At 46.3% G+C, this 17766-nt stretch overlaps 1 protein-coding gene across 1 annotated transcript in view; it reads left to right on the top strand.

Annotated features, from left to right (window-relative positions):
- The first annotated feature begins 8605 nt into the window (after nucleotides 1–8605).
- The window catches only part of TNR (tenascin R), an 81288-nt gene continuing 72127 nt past the window's right edge, over nucleotides 8606–17766 (top strand). Inside the window, exons 1-2 of the mRNA XM_045877403.2 lie at nucleotides 8606–9104; nucleotides 11681–12157. Coding sequence (XP_045733359.2) covers nucleotides 8606–9104; nucleotides 11681–12157 — 976 coding nt within the window. The remainder of the gene's footprint in view (nucleotides 9105–11680; nucleotides 12158–17766) is intronic.

Consider the following 17766-nt stretch of genomic DNA (forward strand, 5'->3'; position numbering starts at 1 on the left):
GCATAGCTTCAGTGTGAGTGACTAGTGGCTTTTCCTCTTGGTCTCCTCCCCGTCCTTTCCTGCCCCACACCCCACCTTCTGGAGACCAGCTCTCCTCTCCCTTCTCTGTGCATGTTTTTCCATAACCACCATAAAGCATCTCAAGGTGAAGAAAGAATCCAGGGGAGGGCCTGCGGAGGAGGCCAAGGGAAGGAAGAGCCCCTGAAGACCAGCTTCAGCTGGGGCAGGCGCTCCAGGCGAGCTGGGTGAGCCAGGCTCTGCCCGCAGGTCTCGGGAGAGGAGCGAGCACTTCAGCCACAGGGCACCAGCTCGCCTGGAGGACCGGCCTGCTCTTTTTACCCGGAGACACCTCTGGTGCCGGCCCCGATAATTGCACTGATAAGGAAGCGGGGTGGAGGAAATGAATCAATGGCCCTGCACGGATTTCCTGAGTATCAATCTATCGAATTACTGCAACTCTATTGCACTCTCCTTTGGAGGGTCATTAGCTATCTGTCTTGCTCACAAATGCTAGTGTATCACTGAGGCCCGGGTGTATTATCTGTCCCTCAGGTCTACATTTGCTCTCTCTGCCTCTAGAAGTCTTGTCTGAGCCTCTTGCCAGCTTGGCGCCCTTCCCGTGTTTCCTCCTCCACGTCCCCTGCTTTCCCCTCCTGTCCCCCCTGACACACGCATCACCGCTCTGACCGGCCCATTGTGGCCCTAGTGTTGGAGTCTTATTAGTTGTAGTTGGATGAGCCACCTGAGAGGTAGGGAGACCTCTCAGGGTCTGAGAGGTGATGAGGAGGGGATGACGAGATGAGGAGGCTCTGCTGGTCCCCTCGAGCCTAGGTCACCTCTGATAACAGATTTTGCATCTAGCTTACAGATGATGTCACCACCTCGCACCAAAGCCAGGTCATGGGTCTGAGAGCAGGTGGGACCCCTCTACAGGAGACAAGCTTATTGAATGCAGCCCTCATGGATATGCCACGGGATGAGGCCAGGCCTTCCTCAGAGGAAGCTGTAAAGTCCTGTCCGCCAGTTCCCTGAAAAGCACCACAGAGAGAGACCACGTGCAGAACGGTCAACATTATTTGTTGGAATAGGAGGTGGAAGTAGAGAATGAAGGTTTCAGGGATGCGAGAAAGAAAAAGCCACTTGGAAATAATGAAGTGACATGAGCTTAGCACAACTAAGGGCATATTTAGTCAGTCAGCGTTAAATAAACGTCCGTTTCATTCTGCTTCCCCTTTAGCAACATCAGATGAAGTGAGAAAAATGGAGCCCTGCATGCCACTCATTCCACCCTCTGTCTCTGCCTGCCCCCAGAGCAGGCACCTAAGCCACATGGAAGTGTAGGCACAAGAGAGAAACGAAGGGCCTGCAGGATGTTCTGGGGTGTGCTTGTGGCTGAGCCGGGTGGGTCCTGGTCTCCATAACTCCTTGGAAAGGACAAGTTTTTAAGGTGTCCCCCAACTCCTCTAAGATCAAGGTTTACTGGTTTAGAATTGTTCTTGACTCTTTGGGACATGGTGGAGGCTGGGCACTTTTAAATAAAGAGCCCATCAGACAAGCCTTCCTTCCAGCTGGAGAGACTAACGCGGTTTCTAGGGTAGCTGCCTGCATTGGTGGGGAAAACATTAAGCTAAAAGTCATCGCTGTCAAGATGTCCTAAATCTGATCCCGGGAGAGGAGAGTGTTGATTTTTAAGAGCTCTGAGTCTTTTCATGAAAATGGTGTGTGGCCACTAATTAAAACTGGCTGAAAACAGTAGTTAGGAATACAGACTATGGTCAGCAAGATCTGGGTTCAGTCTTGGCTCCTCTGTTCATTAGCTATGCAATCTTGGTCAAATTCCTTAGCCTTTCCTAAAGCTCATTTTCCTCCTCTCTAATAATGGAAAAAAGAGGACCTAGCATGTTAGCAAAATCACCGCAGAGCCCTCCCTTCTGGTTGTTTACAGAGGGTCTGACTGATTGATGCTTTCTTCTGATTGGCTGTGGCCCGAGCCAAGCCAGTTGCTAAATATCTTGACTCCTAAATATCACTCCTCCCTAGTTTATAGGATTATTGTCAGGAATGAATACAATAATATACAAAAAATGCTTAGCTTGGTGCCTGGTAAATGCCCAATTCACTGTTGGTTTTGTTACGGGTTGAATCATGTCCTACAAAGAATATATGGTGAAGTTCTCACCCCCAGTACCTCAAAATGTGACATTATTTGGAAAGAGGGTCATTGCAGACGTAGTTAAGATGAGGTCATACTGAAGTGATGGGCCCCCAATCCAATGTGACTGATGATGACCATGTGAAGACACAGAGACACAGAGAAGACAATATGACAATGGAGGCGGGGATTGGAGTGGCCCATCTATAAGCCAGGAACTGCCAGCTAGGAGAGGAGTATAGATTTTCCCTCAGAGCACTCAGAAGACACCAGCCATGATGACACCTTGATTTTGGACTTCTGGTCTCCAGAACTGTGAGACAATAAAGTTCTATAGTTTTAAGTTACTCACTTGTGGTGATTTGTGACAGCAGGCCTAGGACACTAATACAGTTTTATAATGAGTAGACTTCTCAAAGCCACATGAGACCATGAATTCATAAAGTGTGAGGAAAAAGGAGATTGTAATGTCCATTCTAGTTCATCCTCTCACGTAATGCTTGAAAGCCCACCTTCAGCATTCTCGTTAAGTATTCTTTCCACTTGTGCCTAAATACCTCCGGTGACAGGGAACTCACTACCCACCACGACAACACAGTAGTTCTGACTGTTAGAAAAGCTATTCTTTGGGGGCGCCTGGGTGGCTCAGTTGGTTAAGCGACTGCCTTCGGCTCAGGTCATGATCCTGGAGTCCCTGGATCGAGTCCCGCATCGGGCTCCCTGCTCGGTGAGGAGCCTGCTTCTCCCTCTAACCCTCCCCCCTCTCATGTACTCTCTCTCTCTCATTCTTGCTCTCTCAAATAAATAAATAAATCTTTAAAAAAAAAAGAAAAGCGGGCGCCTGGGTGGCTCAGATGGTTAAGCGTCTGCCTTCGGCTCAGGTCATGATCCCAGGGTCCTGGGATCGAGTCCCGCATCGCGCTCTCTGCTCCTTGGGAGCCTGCTTCTCCCTCTGCCTCTGCCTCTCTCTCTGACTCTCATGAATAAATAAATAAAACATTAAAAAAAAAAAAAAAGAAAAGAAAAGCTATTCTTTATATGGAGCCAAAATCGGTTTCCTTGTAGATTACCCCACTTGGGGGAAACTACTTCCCTTGGACCTTTTGCCAAATAAAAGTCCAATCCTTCAGCCTTCCACAGTCTTTCAAATGCTTACTACATTGATTGAGCAAGTGCTTGCACGATGTTTGTTTGCTAAATGTTTGTTTCCTAAAACACACACGTTGGAGTTTTAGCAAATGTGATGTCTTTAGTGTATGACGCACTTCTGCTTTCTCTCCCTAAAGAGTAATCCAGTTTAGTACCATCTCCTGATGGGCTAGGTTATGCTGTGAGAAAAAGCAATGCCAGAATCTGTGCTTCAAAAACCAAAAGATTTTTTCCCCCACACATCCTGCCCATTCGTTGTGGGTCAGCCCGGGCCCTGTGTGTTGTCGTCACTCGGGGACCCAGACCGAGAAAGTAGCCACCGTCTTGAACCCTGCTAGCCGCTACAGGAGGGAGAGAGCTCTGGAGTTTTTCTCATCAGCACTGAAGGCACCAACCCGGAAGTGACGCACATCACTTCTTCAGAACTGACTGGCCAGTCCTAGTGGCATGGCCGCACTGAACCAAAAGGAGGCCAGAAAATGTAGTCCCACCATGTGTCTGGAAAGCCAGGCCAGAAGTACTTGGCAAAGGGCACTGCCAGTTATGCTACCGTCTGCGTAGCTGTCCCTGCTACCCCTGACTGAGTCATACCACCTGCAGCCCTCTCTGGGCATTCTGTGTATGTGCTGGTCATCATAATTATCACATCGCACTGTTATTCTATTTATTGTGTTTTCATCTTCTCCACAAAACCGAGAGTTTCTCAAGAATACGGACTAGGGGGATGCCTGGGTGGCTCAGTCGGTTAAGCGTCAGCGTTGGGCTCAGGTCATGATCCCAGAGTCCTGGGATCCAGCTCCGCGTCAGGCTCCCTGCTCAGTGGAGAGCTGCTTCTCCCTCTCTGCCCCTCCCCCTGCTCATGCTCTATCTTTCTCAAATAAATAAATAAAATCTTAAAAAAAAAAAAAAGAATAGGGACTGGGTCGTAAGAAGTATTTGGTTGGGGATGCATTTAGAAGAGTGACCATATAACTACAATAAAAGACAGTCCTTATAGTGGTTTACAAGACCATATCTGACCTGGCCCCACTATCTCTCTGACATCTCCCCACATCTGCTCCTTCATTTGCTTGGCCATAGTCTCACTGTTCCTCAAACTGTTCCTCGAAGTCCTGCTGCTGCCTCAGAGCCCTCACACTTGCTGTTCCCTATCTCTGAAATGCTGTTCCTCCGCCATCTGCTTGGCTCACCACTCCACTTCTTTTTTTTTTTTTTTAAGATTTTATTTATTTATTTGAGACAGAAAGAATGAGAGAGAGAGAGCACATGAGAGGGGGGAGGGTCAGAGGGAAAAGCAGGCTCCCTGCCAAGCAGGGAGCCCAATGCGGGACTCAATCCAGGGACTCCAGGATCATGACCTGAGCCAAAGGCAGTCGCTTAACCAACTGAGCCACCCAGGCGCCCTCACCACTCCACCTCTTTGAGGTCTCTGCTCAGCTGTCACTTTCTCAAAGAATCCTACCCTGACCATGCCCTACTCCTCCTGCCCTGTTAGCGCCCTGGCCCCTCATCTTTTATTCTCCTCCATTTGCCACTTGCTGATACAAACACACACAAATGAATGTTACATCATCATACATTAAATACCATATACTATGCCTTATATGATACATTATATATGATATACAGGTTTCCCTGCTATCTGGAAGTAAAGTGTCCCTATGAAAGCTTTCATAAGTTGAAATGGCATAAAGAGAAGAAGCACGTACTATTAATTTATGTGGAAAAGTTTTTGAGCCTTCTAAGACCCCAAAAAAAACCTCTGTTGGGCTTTTCTAATACCTTAGGACACATTTTGCTAATGGATGCCCAAAATAAAATGAGATAAAGCACAGATGCTCACAGACACAGTTCAAACCTCTCACGACTCGATGATGAGATGCTGAGTGTTGTCCCCAGGAAGGAGCAGGGCAGCACCCCTCTCGCTGCTTGGGGTATGCACCACCTCTATCATGGTGCACTGCAGAATCAATGCTGAACACTATTTTTGCTTTTTGCCCAATTTCCTAAATGCGAAAACCCTTTGCAGAACTAATATAGGTCTCTCCTAAGTGCAAGGTGGCATAATGCAAACTCTCAAAAAGCAAGAGATACCTGCACACGATTATTTTTACAACTTATTGTTTGTCCTCCCCCTGACACACACATACACGCACACGTGCAAACACACTTGAATGCAACTTCTGTGAATGAAGGAACCAGCATATGGTAGGTACTCAATAAATATCTGTCAAATGAATGAAAAAGGAACCAGTGTACCTCCTGAGTCTTTGCTTCTCTGGGTTCAATGCCAAATTCCTCCCTCTCGTATGACAAGACTGAGTCCCTTCAACATCCTGGCCACCCTGAAGTGATCAATGATCAGTGCAGTACAGAGTGAAACAGCCCCTTGCTTCTCCTTTATTCTGTATTTTAATTCATAAAACCTAAATTTAAATAAGATTTTGGAGGTTACAAATATCATGCTGTCAACTGACTCATAGTAAGTTTGGTTATTGACTAGGATCTTAAGTGTTGTTCAGAGAAAGCTAAACCTTTCTCTCCATAGATACTTTTGTAGTTGTTGCTTTGGATCTAAGTGTAGGACCTGACATTTTTCCTTCTTAATTTTCCTATCACTTGTCTTCCTTTCCAGTTTTAACATAATTTATTCTTTCACTTATTTATTGAGTGTCAACTATGTGCAAAAAAAACTACATTACATGCTATGGGTTTTGCATGATAATTTTACAGTTCCTGGGTTTAAAAATAAAAAAAGCTATTCGACAATAGCAACATGCATCAGACAAACCAACGTTAGTTGAGTAAAAGAGATAGCTAAGTCTCCTCAGCCTTCAGTGTGAGAATAAGTGTCAGTGACTGATAGCAGAGCCGTTCCTGGGGAGCTTTCAGTGATAGAAGGGGCAGAAGTGACCCTCCAAGAAGGCAATGGTTAGGTACCTGGAAATGGAGAATCAGTAGCACCTTAGATTGAGGGCCTTGGGAAGAGTTGACAGCCATGAAGTCAATTTGGTTCAGGCACGTCACTCCATCTATCCCTGAGGTTGATTTACCTCATCTGGATGTGGTCAGTGGATCGCCACCTCCCACGTTACTCTAAGAACCTACCCTTGTTCGAACAAAGGTATGCTAAGTTTGGGCTTTCCCGCTGCCCACTAATGGATGAGACTTCTCGCATGCTTCAGTGATTTCAGGGCAGTCCTTGGGTAGGGGAAGAATCAGAACAATTATTCTACTTGTCTGCAAACCACATGTATTTATTTTAGTTAATGCCAGGTACTAGGTAGGTATTAATAACTCAATCATCAGTATAATTCACTACATCAAAAATCACTACTACAGGCACATACTGTTATAATCCCCATTGTGTAGATAGAGAAATGGGTTAAATGATCTACCTACAGCTAGAAAGTGAAGGAGCTGGGTCTGAACCCAGACAGTCTGGCTCCAGTGCCATGATCTTAACAGCTCCGCTGTTTCCTCTTCATATTGGAAACAGGGACCATATCCAGTTATGGTCCAATATATAACATAAAGGCTGAGTAATGAGACATGGATTTTATACTAGTAATACAGATTACTCCTACCAAAATCGACCCTCAGACATTGTCCAGTTGAACTGAAAGGGACAAGAATAGTGAATAACCTGAGGATAATGGAAAGAGATCAAATAAGTTTGAGAATGATTCAGTCCTTTGCTCACTGGGCATTTACTCATTAATTCATCTGTTTATTCATCCTTCCAAGCATCCACTCATTCATCCAACAGCCACGTACTGAGCACTTCTGCTGCCCTAGGCACATGTCAAATGCTGCAGATAAGACGTGGTCTGACCAGAATCGATTTAGCAGTCCAGGTGGGGAGAACCAGGCAAAGGAGACACAGGTCTAGCATGACAAATGCTGTCAGAGGGGCTTAACTTCGCCTCACTGGGGAGAGCAGATGAAGGGACAGGAAGGAAAAGGTGAGAGGAGAAGGCTTCATGGAGGAAAGAACATTGGATCTGACCCTAGCAAAACTTTCTAATCTCAATATTCCCAGGTAGATCCTAGAATTAACACAACTGCCATCAGAGACAACAGAAAATTGAACATGCTTGTCAAGAAAAGGACTACAGCACAGCAGTTAGGAACACAGGATTTCAGGCTGTGAAAGTCTGTCAAGCCTGCATTCAAATCTTAACCTCTCCAGGAAGAATTGCCTCCATCATGAGATGGGGATAATCACCAGGCCCCCTCCTAGGGCTGTCCCAAGGGCCAGGAATATCATGTGCAAGGTACACAATGCTGTCTGGACACCGAGCACCGTCAGTAGGCATTAGCCATCATTCATGTCTTCTCTGAGTCAGAACTAGCCTTACTCCATCCCTCCATCCTTAATCTTCTTAGAAGCTCTAACACTACCCTTAAAACCAAAGTTTGTAAGTCTCTCTCCTCTTTTACACAGGGAATAAAAAAGAAATATAATTTCTGTAAAACTGATTTGCATTACAGTACATTTATCATCCTCGGTGGGTTTTGGTGACTAGGTAATCAGCAGAGGAGCTAATTCATTATTTTAGCAATTTAAACAGGACCTCAGAAGAAAGGCACCCTGTGGTCACAAAGCACCGGGACTAAACTAATGAGAAGATTAAAAGAAAGCTCGACTCACACAGTGCCCGATAATCACAAATGTACCCAAGGATTATTAACAACCACAATTACCTGGAACTATATTATCTTCCTGGTTGGTTATTCTAAAGTCAACTCGTATTGAATACATGAGCTTAGAGGAGTTAATAAGTTATTTTGAAGTGGCTGGTAGGGCCCCTTGCTAATAAATATGTGGAAAAATATGAGGGTAAGCCTGAGGCTCTGTCGTACCCTTCTCACCCAGACGTGAAAGGAAGCTCTGAGCTCTCCTTGGAGGAATAGCCTATCCACCAAGCCCCAGTCGTCAGTCCTCACAGGTCCTCTGTGTTGGGGCTAATTGCCCACCATGGGGCTTGGAAACGTGCATTCTAGGTAAGCCTTTTGGGAAATCAAAATGTCCTTCTGCAGAAGTGGTGTCCATTTTCAGGAATCCATCCCTCTTGGGGGCAAAGCTCTGGGCTTCTGTGACCCTGGTAGCTACTGTCCCTTCCCAGCCTCCCTGTGGAAAATCTTAACTGCCTATCCTTTAGCTTTGTAGGATTATGCCCAGCCATGGTGCTCCGCACAGCTCTCAGGGGTCATCTGGTTCCTCGGTTTCTCTTGCAGATTCCCACAACTCTACGCTGTGCGCTGCAGGCTGGTCTTGACCCCAGAGCTCTGGCTGAGAGGATGGGGGTGGACGGGGAAACGGTGGTCCTGAAGAACATGCTCATTGGTGTCAACCTGATCCTTCTGGGCTCCCTGCTCAAGCCCTCCGAGTGTCAGCTGGAGGTCACCACAGAAAGAGTCCAGAGACAGGTGGTGGAGGAGCAAGGAAGGGTGGCCAAATACAACGCATCGGGCAAAGAGCAGCCGATGGTCTTCAACCACGTGTACAACATTAACGTGCCCCTGGATAGCCTCTGCTCCTCCGGGCTGGAGGCTTCTGCCGAGCAGGAGGTGAGTGCCGAAGACGAGGCGTTGGCAGAGTACACGGGCCAGACCGCAGACCACGAGAGCCAGGTCACCTTCACGCACAGGATCAACCTCCCCAAAAAGGCCTGCCCGTGTGCCGGCTCGGCCCGGGTGCTGCAGGAGCTGCTGAGCCGGATCGAGATGCTGGAGAGGGAGGTGTCGCTGCTCCGGGACCAGTGCACCAGCAACTGCTGCCCAGAAAGTGCAGCCACAGGTAGGGGCTGGGAGCTCTCGGTCCCGCAGGGGCGGCCGAGACGCGGGGGGAAGGCGGGGGGGACAGTGCGCTGGGGGGCAGCCCCTCCCGCGAAATCCTGCACCTCCTCCTCGCATGGAAGGAAAAGTGCGCTCCTCTGAGCGCTCGTCGCTCGTCTGCTCGTCTGCAGGTCTCCGCTACTACATCTCAGATCTAAACGCGGTCCTTCCCGGGGGAATAGGGGCAGGGATTCTCTACACTGCTCAGCCAGTTTGAAATACATTAACCTGATTTGGGGGGCATCAGTCAGGTAATGGTACATCGGTTCAGCGCAGCAACTTCTATGGCGAGCAGGGAATTTGGTGTCTGTCTTCATTCATCTTTAGTTTTCACAGGCTGTTGAATTGATACCTCTCCATGTTAACCTCAGGGACTAGAGAACGCAGGCGCTCTGTTCGCTCAGCCACAGCCTCTCTCCCAACTGAGTAAATGATAGTCATTAAGGTCTCAGAGGACCTGTCCCCATCTTCTCCCGCAAGATGGAGGTTTCAGCTCCATCCACAGACACACGCGTGGGTGCGCATGCACACACAAGCACCTGCTCACATGCACGCTCGCCTGGACTCACACACACTTGCAGAACTGATTCCATGCCCCCAAAGGCTGAGGGTCCAGGAGATTTACCTCTCGCCTCTCCCACCCCCTGACTAGAAACACTTAGCGATTACTATTTTGACCTCTCTGGGAGAAGTCATTACATCTTCAGAGCCAGACTCCCTGAGTTCAAATCCTGGCTCTGCTACTTACTAGCTGGTACTTAAGCAAGCTACATAACCCATGCCTTCCTTCCCTCCTAAAGATGCTGATAGACTACAATGATAGGGATTATTACATATAAAATTTGGGCTATTCAGATGAAAGGTTGACTTCTGGTAAGCACCATGTATTCAACAGCTATCAGCTGACCCTTAATAAATAGAAATTGTGTGAGTCCCCTTTTGTGCTCAGTCCTCTCACCCAGAAGATACCTTAGACCCATGCCATTCATTCTTTAATGAGAAAAGGGATTCGTCTTACTACCTTGGGTTCCAGTTTTCACCTCTGTAGGGTCTGGTGTCTCAAGGCTTTCACGGGGCAGAGGCGGGAGGTGGCAGGGATGACATGTAACAGGGCATGGATGACCTGCATGTCCAGAGGGGTATCAGACATGTTCATCCTGAGACACACCAAAATTAGGGGCAGTTTCTGCATGGTGAAATGTTTCACAAGTTTTCTCACCTCTTTCTCATCCTCATAACCAAAACTATAAATAAACAATGTGAAGAAGAGAAAGCCCAGTCGTTCCGTCTCCCATTCTTCTAGTTCTTCCCATTCTTCAGTGAGAACTTTCAGGCCAGTTTGCCTTTTCAGCAGAGCGGAGGAATACAGGGATGTTATTGGTGTCCGTGCACATGAACTCTTCGCTGCCCAGGAAGCCAGTAGCTTCTGAGTGGGCTTTCTTCCAGCCTCCCATCAGGCTCCCTGGCAGATATGGAAACATCCACGAGCAAGAACTATGTTAAAGCAATGTCAGCCTGGTGTCCTTTCAGACCACGGGGCCAGGTAAAGTGGCAGAATTAAAAAAGGATATAACTTGCTTGACTTCATCTCCTCAGAGCCAAGTGCAGAGAAGGATGCCAAGCAGGTACTGGGCTCATGTTTGCTTTATTAGTGTATTTGACTCATGCTAGACAGATAAATTAACCCCTGTAGTTAAGGTGTGGTAAGGGCTAGGACAGAGATATGCCTAGAATCCAAAAACATTATAGCAAAGAGTAACTAAATGAGGCTGAAGTTCTGGGAAGCCTTAGAAGTGACCCTGGTGCTGAGTTATGATAAATGAGCCAAGTTAGCTAGATGGCAGGAAGGAGAGGAAGCAAGATGGGTCTGTAGCACATATGATCTTGCCCTGCATAGCAGACTCAGCACTCAGTCTACATCCCCTTGGGTCTCCATCAGTCCCCACAGCCAGCTCCTGGGCATCTTTGTCAGGGACCATCCTTGAGCTGAGGGAACCTCCTTGGCCTGCCCGAGGAGACAAGGGCAGAGCTGGAACATTTATACCACCCCAGGACTGCCCTTAAGCCATGGGTAGGTGTGACCTGCACTGTGGCCAGAGCATCCTGCAGGATTAAACCTGGTTTATCCTCCCTGGGACCTCACCTGTTAACGCACCCTGGCTTGGGCTCCTCCCTCCCCAATCTCCCCCTCTCCCTGACCAGTTTCTCCTGGGAGCACTTTCTAGTAAGTCCCCTTGACCTGAGTTCTCATCCAAGGTCTACTTCTAGGGAACCCAAGCTAAGACACACTGAAGGTGAGCTCCTGGAGGACAAGGGGCCAGATCTCATTCATCCTTGCCCTCAGCACTATGCTAGACACAGGCAACCCAGATTAGGTGAAAATAGTTACAAAATTGGATATGTACCAAACTAGGTTGAGCTTGACTGTCAGCCACACAAATCTGACCAGAGAGCGAGAAGTCTCTGTGCACCCCTCCCCGTGTGCCACTTACAGGAGGTGCCACTGCTGCCCTTTGACCTCCTCCTTGACCATTCCAGGACAACTGGACTACATCCCTCACTGCAGCGGCCACGGCAACTTCAGCCTCCAGTCCTGCGGCTGCATCTGCAATGAAGGCTGGTTCGGCCAGAACTGCTCGGAGCCCTACTGTCCGCTGGGCTGCTCCAGCCGGGGCGTGTGTGTGGATGGCCAGTGCGTCTGTGACAGCGAGTACAGCGGGGGTGACTGCTCCGAGCTGCGGTGCCCGACAGACTGCAGCTCCCGGGGGCTCTGCGTGGATGGAGAGTGTGTCTGTGAAGAGCCCTACACAGGCGAGGACTGCAGCGAGCTGAGGTGCCCCGGGGACTGTTCGGGGAAGGGGCGATGTGCCAATGGTACCTGCTTCTGCCAGGAGGGCTACGTGGGGGACGACTGCAGTCAGCGGCGGTGTCTGAACGCCTGCAGCGGGCGAGGACACTGCCAGGAGGGGCTCTGCTTCTGTGAAGACGGCTACCAGGGCCCTGACTGCTCGGCAGGTAGGAAAGGGGGGCTGCGTAAGGTGTTTGGCAAACTAATCAGAGGTGGAAAGAGAGATGGGAGGGAAGGTGTACTTCGTGGAAACGAATTCCCAAATGGGTTGTGCTCATTTGCTTTCCAAGAGAGCCGATTTCTTGAGTCGGTCCCAATTGATGAGGTGGACTTAAGGAGGAAAGGACAGACACCATAAAAGGTCAAATTTAGGCTGAAAGCTGAGACTGAGCAGGGCCAGTGCTAGTAACAGTGACAGCACTCCACTGTCCTTGCGGTGGAGGAAAGCAGAGAGTCACGCCATGGTACTACCTTAGGCAAGGCCACTCTCTAGCTCAGGGGGCTTTTGAGAGCTCCACCTGCCCCCAGGTATCCCCCTTGCCTGTTGCCGTACTCCAGGGACATGACCTTTTCCAATGCTACTGCACAAGAGGTGCTTGGTCTGTGATAAACAGACTAGCTAGGCGCTCTGGTTATTTCATAACTTACATATTGCATGGGCTTACTGATTGATGAAACGATCTAGTGTCCACACGGAAAAGAAAAAGCATTTATAGGCAAGGAATTAAATGCAAACAGTAATAAAGTCCTAAAGTCATCAAGCAGCAACTCACATTCTAACAATTAGTACGGAATATTAAAAGGCTGTGACTCATTTTGCTCCGGATGACATTGAGCAAATTGGAACCCACCCCATACGTAGTCTAACGCTGTGGAAATGGATACAAAGGTGATATACTGAAATGAAGATTTAAATCCAGCAGAGTGGAAAATATTAATATCTCACTGGAGTTGGGTTTTTTTTTACCTAAAATTAGATGATTTTCATCATTTCACTGTTATTGTTCATCTTTTTCTGACTGAAGCAGTGACTCTTGCTGATAAGTTTTGTTTGTGTATCAGGTTATGTGATTGATCTTGATCCTTTCCGTTTATGATTGAGTCTGTAACAGTGGGTTCAGAGTGCCCACTGGGAGGATTTAAAATAAAAAACTACAACAATCAAATATCTTTAGACCTTCTGATGGGTTGTCTCCTGGGAAGTCAGCTTCATTAGCTTTCTGTTCTTTAGCATCGCCAGTGATCCCCCCCTAGATAAGCAGACCAATCCGACAAGGTCCCTGCACCCATGACTTCAACTTAAATTCTTTTAAAAGATCAATGGCAATAATGAAAAAAAAAAAAAAAAAAAAAAACAGTAACGCACTGCTTAGGAAAAAAAATCTTTTCACGTTCCTTCATTTTTTTCCATATTGTTATTTCATTTAGCATCCCAATTTTGTTTACTGAACTGAAATGTCTTTCTAAAAACACATATAGTTGTTATACCAATTGTTCCAAAGGAAAATTCAAGCAGAAGTTAAGCCTCGTCACTACATGAAGACTTGTTTGAATCCAAAGTCACAAGGGAGTTGCTGGCAAGGGGAGGTTGAGGCATGGCCCTGGGTTCCAGGCACAGGACGAGGCTTCATGAGGGGCAGAGGATGCTAAGGGTCAGCTTGAGCCATTGTTCTGGATGGCTATTCTGTAGTCTACCTGCTTCTTAATAGAATAGAGACCTTTGTTTGTATATATAAACCTGCCATATTCCTGACCCTGCTTTTCTACAAGAATGGGTCCATTTGCAAGCAAAATCTTAATCTGATTCTGGATCCAGACTGAACTGGAGATAAACCCACCTGGTCACTCAGGGAAGACTCAGCCGCTGCTGGCATAACCACAACTGGGTGGAGTCCAAACTGTGAACCCATGTTACCTCCAACACATTACCTCTGTGCTGTTTGAAGAAGATTTCGGGAGGCCCAGATGAATTACTCTACAGGTTCCAGAAGCATGTGAGGAAGGACAGTTGCATAACCTCCACCTGTTTCTATAGCAACCCCAGAGCCACCACTCATTGCAGGAGGTGCTGCTCTCAATGCCTGCCTTTTAAACCGAACACCACAGGTCTCCTCCAGAGAAGTATCTAGGTCATTATCTAAAGTGCTACTTTGCTTGCTCTTTGAGAGAAGGCTGTGGGAGAGGGGACTATTTACCCACTGTTTGACATTTCTGGCCAGATGCACACACCACGGTGTCACTGCTTCCCTTGTCAGCAGGAGTGAGGACAGGAGAGAGAAGAATAAGGAAGGTGAAATCATGGAGAACCACAAAATATACCTCTGCACGAGTCCTTCTTTTCTCCTTGGCAAGGCCACGGCATATAGCTGCCCATCGTGAGGGCTTCATTCTGAGCCCCCGAGACCACCAGAGCTTGGATACAACCGAATAGCATCGACAGGGCCACTGCATTTGACTCCAAGCCTTGATCTTTGCTCATAGTGTGCCACGGGACAAAATCCCAACCTTCCTGCCTCTGTTCTCTGGCCATGTAAAGATAATAGAACGAAAAAGTCATGAATATGAACACTCAAAACAGGCCATAGAAAGAAGCTACACTGAGCTTCTCATTTTACAAATTTAAAAAGCAGCAGTCCAGAGAGACAGAAAGATTTTTCCAGAGCCAAACCGCTAATTAATGGTGGAGCAAGAATGAGAACCTTGGTCTCCTACCAACTTCTAGCACTCTTTAATCCTCTCTGGGATGCTAAGTAGAGCGGAATTGAAAAATAAAAATTGTAAAAGCCACATACACAAAGAAATAGTCTTTTGATAGGAAAGCCGAGCCCTGTCAAATGATTTTTTTTTAAAGGCATTAGAGGTGGAGGAGAGAACCACGTCAAACTATTTGTCCACATCTGTCCCCAGTGAAGGAGGTTAGCACAGGATCTGTCCATTGAACTGGCCAAAACTCCCTATGAGTCAGCAGGATTAAAGAACCACCAGAGCAGGACTTGAAACAATCCAGATTGCTGTTCCCTGGACTTCAGTCAGACCTGTGGAGATCCATCAACGTCAGCCTCTGCCTCTGCCCGCACTGCAGCCAGCCCAACCTTTGGCACCTGAAATTACTCGCTCCTTGGAGCAAGACACTTTGTGGAACTGGTTCCAACTGCTCTCAGCACATATGTGCACAACTGAGGCAGGATCTAAAAAGTAAACAGCGTGGAATCTTCGCAGATAAAGCAACTTTAATCTTTCAAGTCATATTGTATTCCTTTTTAACTGCTTGCTCTTCCCCAAAGTTCAAAGTTGGAACCCCAAAGAAAGTAAGACTATGAATACTTTGCTTCCATCCTCAATTCATTGAATCAAGGCATATGGCTCTTCTACAGTCTCTTTTAATAGTTCAGTATCATTTCATCGTATGAGAATTACTGACACCCAATGTACACAGCTGCTGTTATAAGGCAAGTGCCGGTGGTCGTGGCTTCTTCCGTTGAGCCACGGCCCCCAAGAGTACTCCCTCCACAAACAACACCATTGCTGCTTTATCATCACAAGTGAAGGCGGTGTTTACCACCAAGCTCAGGTCTCAAGATAAAAAATTTGCCAAGTTAAGCCGTCAAGATAAAAAATCCTTCTACACTCCCTTCTTACTTTAAAATCCCAAAGTTCTCTGCTTGGATCTTTATTAGCTTTATTTTCTGGAAGAAGGAACCAAAAAGAAATACACTGACTTGTCCCAAGTGCCGTAGGAGTTGTTGATGACTTGAAATTTGGAATGGCCATTTCTTTGACTATGACAGGAGAAGGCCCACTTAGGAAACTTGGAATCATTTTGGTTGAATCACAAGAGGCAGGCAGTAGAGAATCCTTTTTAAAATAAGTTTCTTACCTCTAGGATAAGCACCAGTCTGGAATTCATATCTTAAAGAATGGTCTGAACTCTCCTTCACTGTAGTTTACTTTAGATGGCTGTGTATAAATGAAAAAAGGCATCGGGCACAATTCATAACCTGTCCTACAAATTGTAGGGGAACGAACACTAAGTGTAGAAGATCTGGGTTTGAGAACCAATTCTAATCCGACTCCCTGACTTTTAGCAAGTCCCTTAACCTGGATCTCAGTTTCTCCATTTGTAAAGTTGGGATATTTATATCTACCCCAATCTACCTCATAGGGCGGCCATTAAAGGACTTTATACATTTCATTTAGATGGTGTGTCTGAACATGTTTTATAGACTGTGAAATGCTGTGCAAATGTGAAGTGGTATTGTTCACTGGCTTAGAGGTTCTAGAGCCATCCTGCCTGGTTGAAATCCTTGCTTCTGTGTTTGCTGACTATGGGAGCCAGTTTTCTCATCTATAAAATAGGGGTAATAATAATACCTATCTCATAGTATTGGTGAGAGGACAAAACGAGACAGTCCACATAAGAGTGGTTGGCATTGTGCCTGGTGTACAGTAAATGCTCAGTAGAATCATGCAAAGTACTGACAGATTCTATATATAAACTCACCTTCCCTCAGTCCAGGGGCCAGGCTATCCCAAAGATCTTAGTGCAGTTCAGAGTTTTAATAATGTCAGAATTAGAAATGATATATGCTTATAAATGATAGTTTGAAGTTTAATTATTTAAATCTCATTTACATATATTTAGTTTTATAAATTAAATTTTTTTTAAAAAATAAATGTTTAATTTTTGTTTGTTTCAGTCAGCATTTGCCATCTCTAATCACAGCGAGCTCTCCTTTCTAGACTGTTTTATACAATGAATGGTTTGGGGCAAAAGCAGTCAAAGCAAATGCCCAGCACTGCAAATATATGGTCCTAATTTCCATCCCATGAGTCTGAGTTAGAGGGCTTGTCATTTCTGACTCTGCCGAGGATTTGAAGGCACAAGTGTGAGCAGAACAGAGAGGACAGGGGCTCTCCTCCACTCACACAGTCTGTGAACAGCAGCTGGCTCAGTCCTATGCTCTTGTGAAGGTGAAAGAGTGAGGACATTCAGAGGAGACATTCAAAGCCAGTGATGACTCTTAAACTAACATCTTCACCACATGTAAATTTATAAGTTAGTTACGACTATTTCAATATTGTCCCAATTTTTGATTTAATCTCTGGGCAGGTGCAATGACAAGCACACTGGAGTTAGCCTCCCAATGGGTCTTAAAATTTCAATTATTTAATACCCACACTCCTGGTGAATCTTCACTTCCTAAGGGAACCATACATGAAAGGCTACTTCACTGAGGCTTATTCTTGGGTGATACTTTGAGTAACATTTGAGACGTGGAACAAGAGAGAAAAATAAGCCCTCAAGAATGCTTGTCATCATCCCCAAGATCAAGGCTAATAAAAACTAGTCTAACACAAGTTACATTTCTTTCAAAACCTAAAAAGTCTCTTTTTAAGAGGAGAATAATACAATAAAGGGTTATTGAATATCTTCATCGGGCCATGGCATCCAGGACTTACTGTTTTGGCTTCTCATATTTTGCAAGATAACCAGGAATAAGCTTTTATTCCCACTTGCCAAATCAAATATGGGTTCCTAAGGTAATTTGATGGCATAGGCTTATTTAACTACCAAAAATGTTGGCCACTGGTGAGCTATTAAATATGTAACAACTGGCTCTCTGAGGGAAAAAATTAAAAACCTTACTTTATAGCATTTGCCAGTTTCCATGGTGGAACTACTCCTTCCATGGCCAATTTCAGACTACTCAACAGGGGTCTGGAAGAGCTGTGCAGTAGAATCCAGTTCTATAGTATTTCCACCAGAGAGGTTCGA

The sequence above is a fragment of the Mirounga angustirostris genome, unplaced genomic scaffold, assembly GCF_029215605.1.
Source record: "Mirounga angustirostris isolate CCGP_5_RB_7025 unplaced genomic scaffold, mMirAng1.0.hap1 SCAF_6, whole genome shotgun sequence".
Taxonomy (NCBI): domain Eukaryota; kingdom Metazoa; phylum Chordata; class Mammalia; order Carnivora; family Phocidae; genus Mirounga; species Mirounga angustirostris.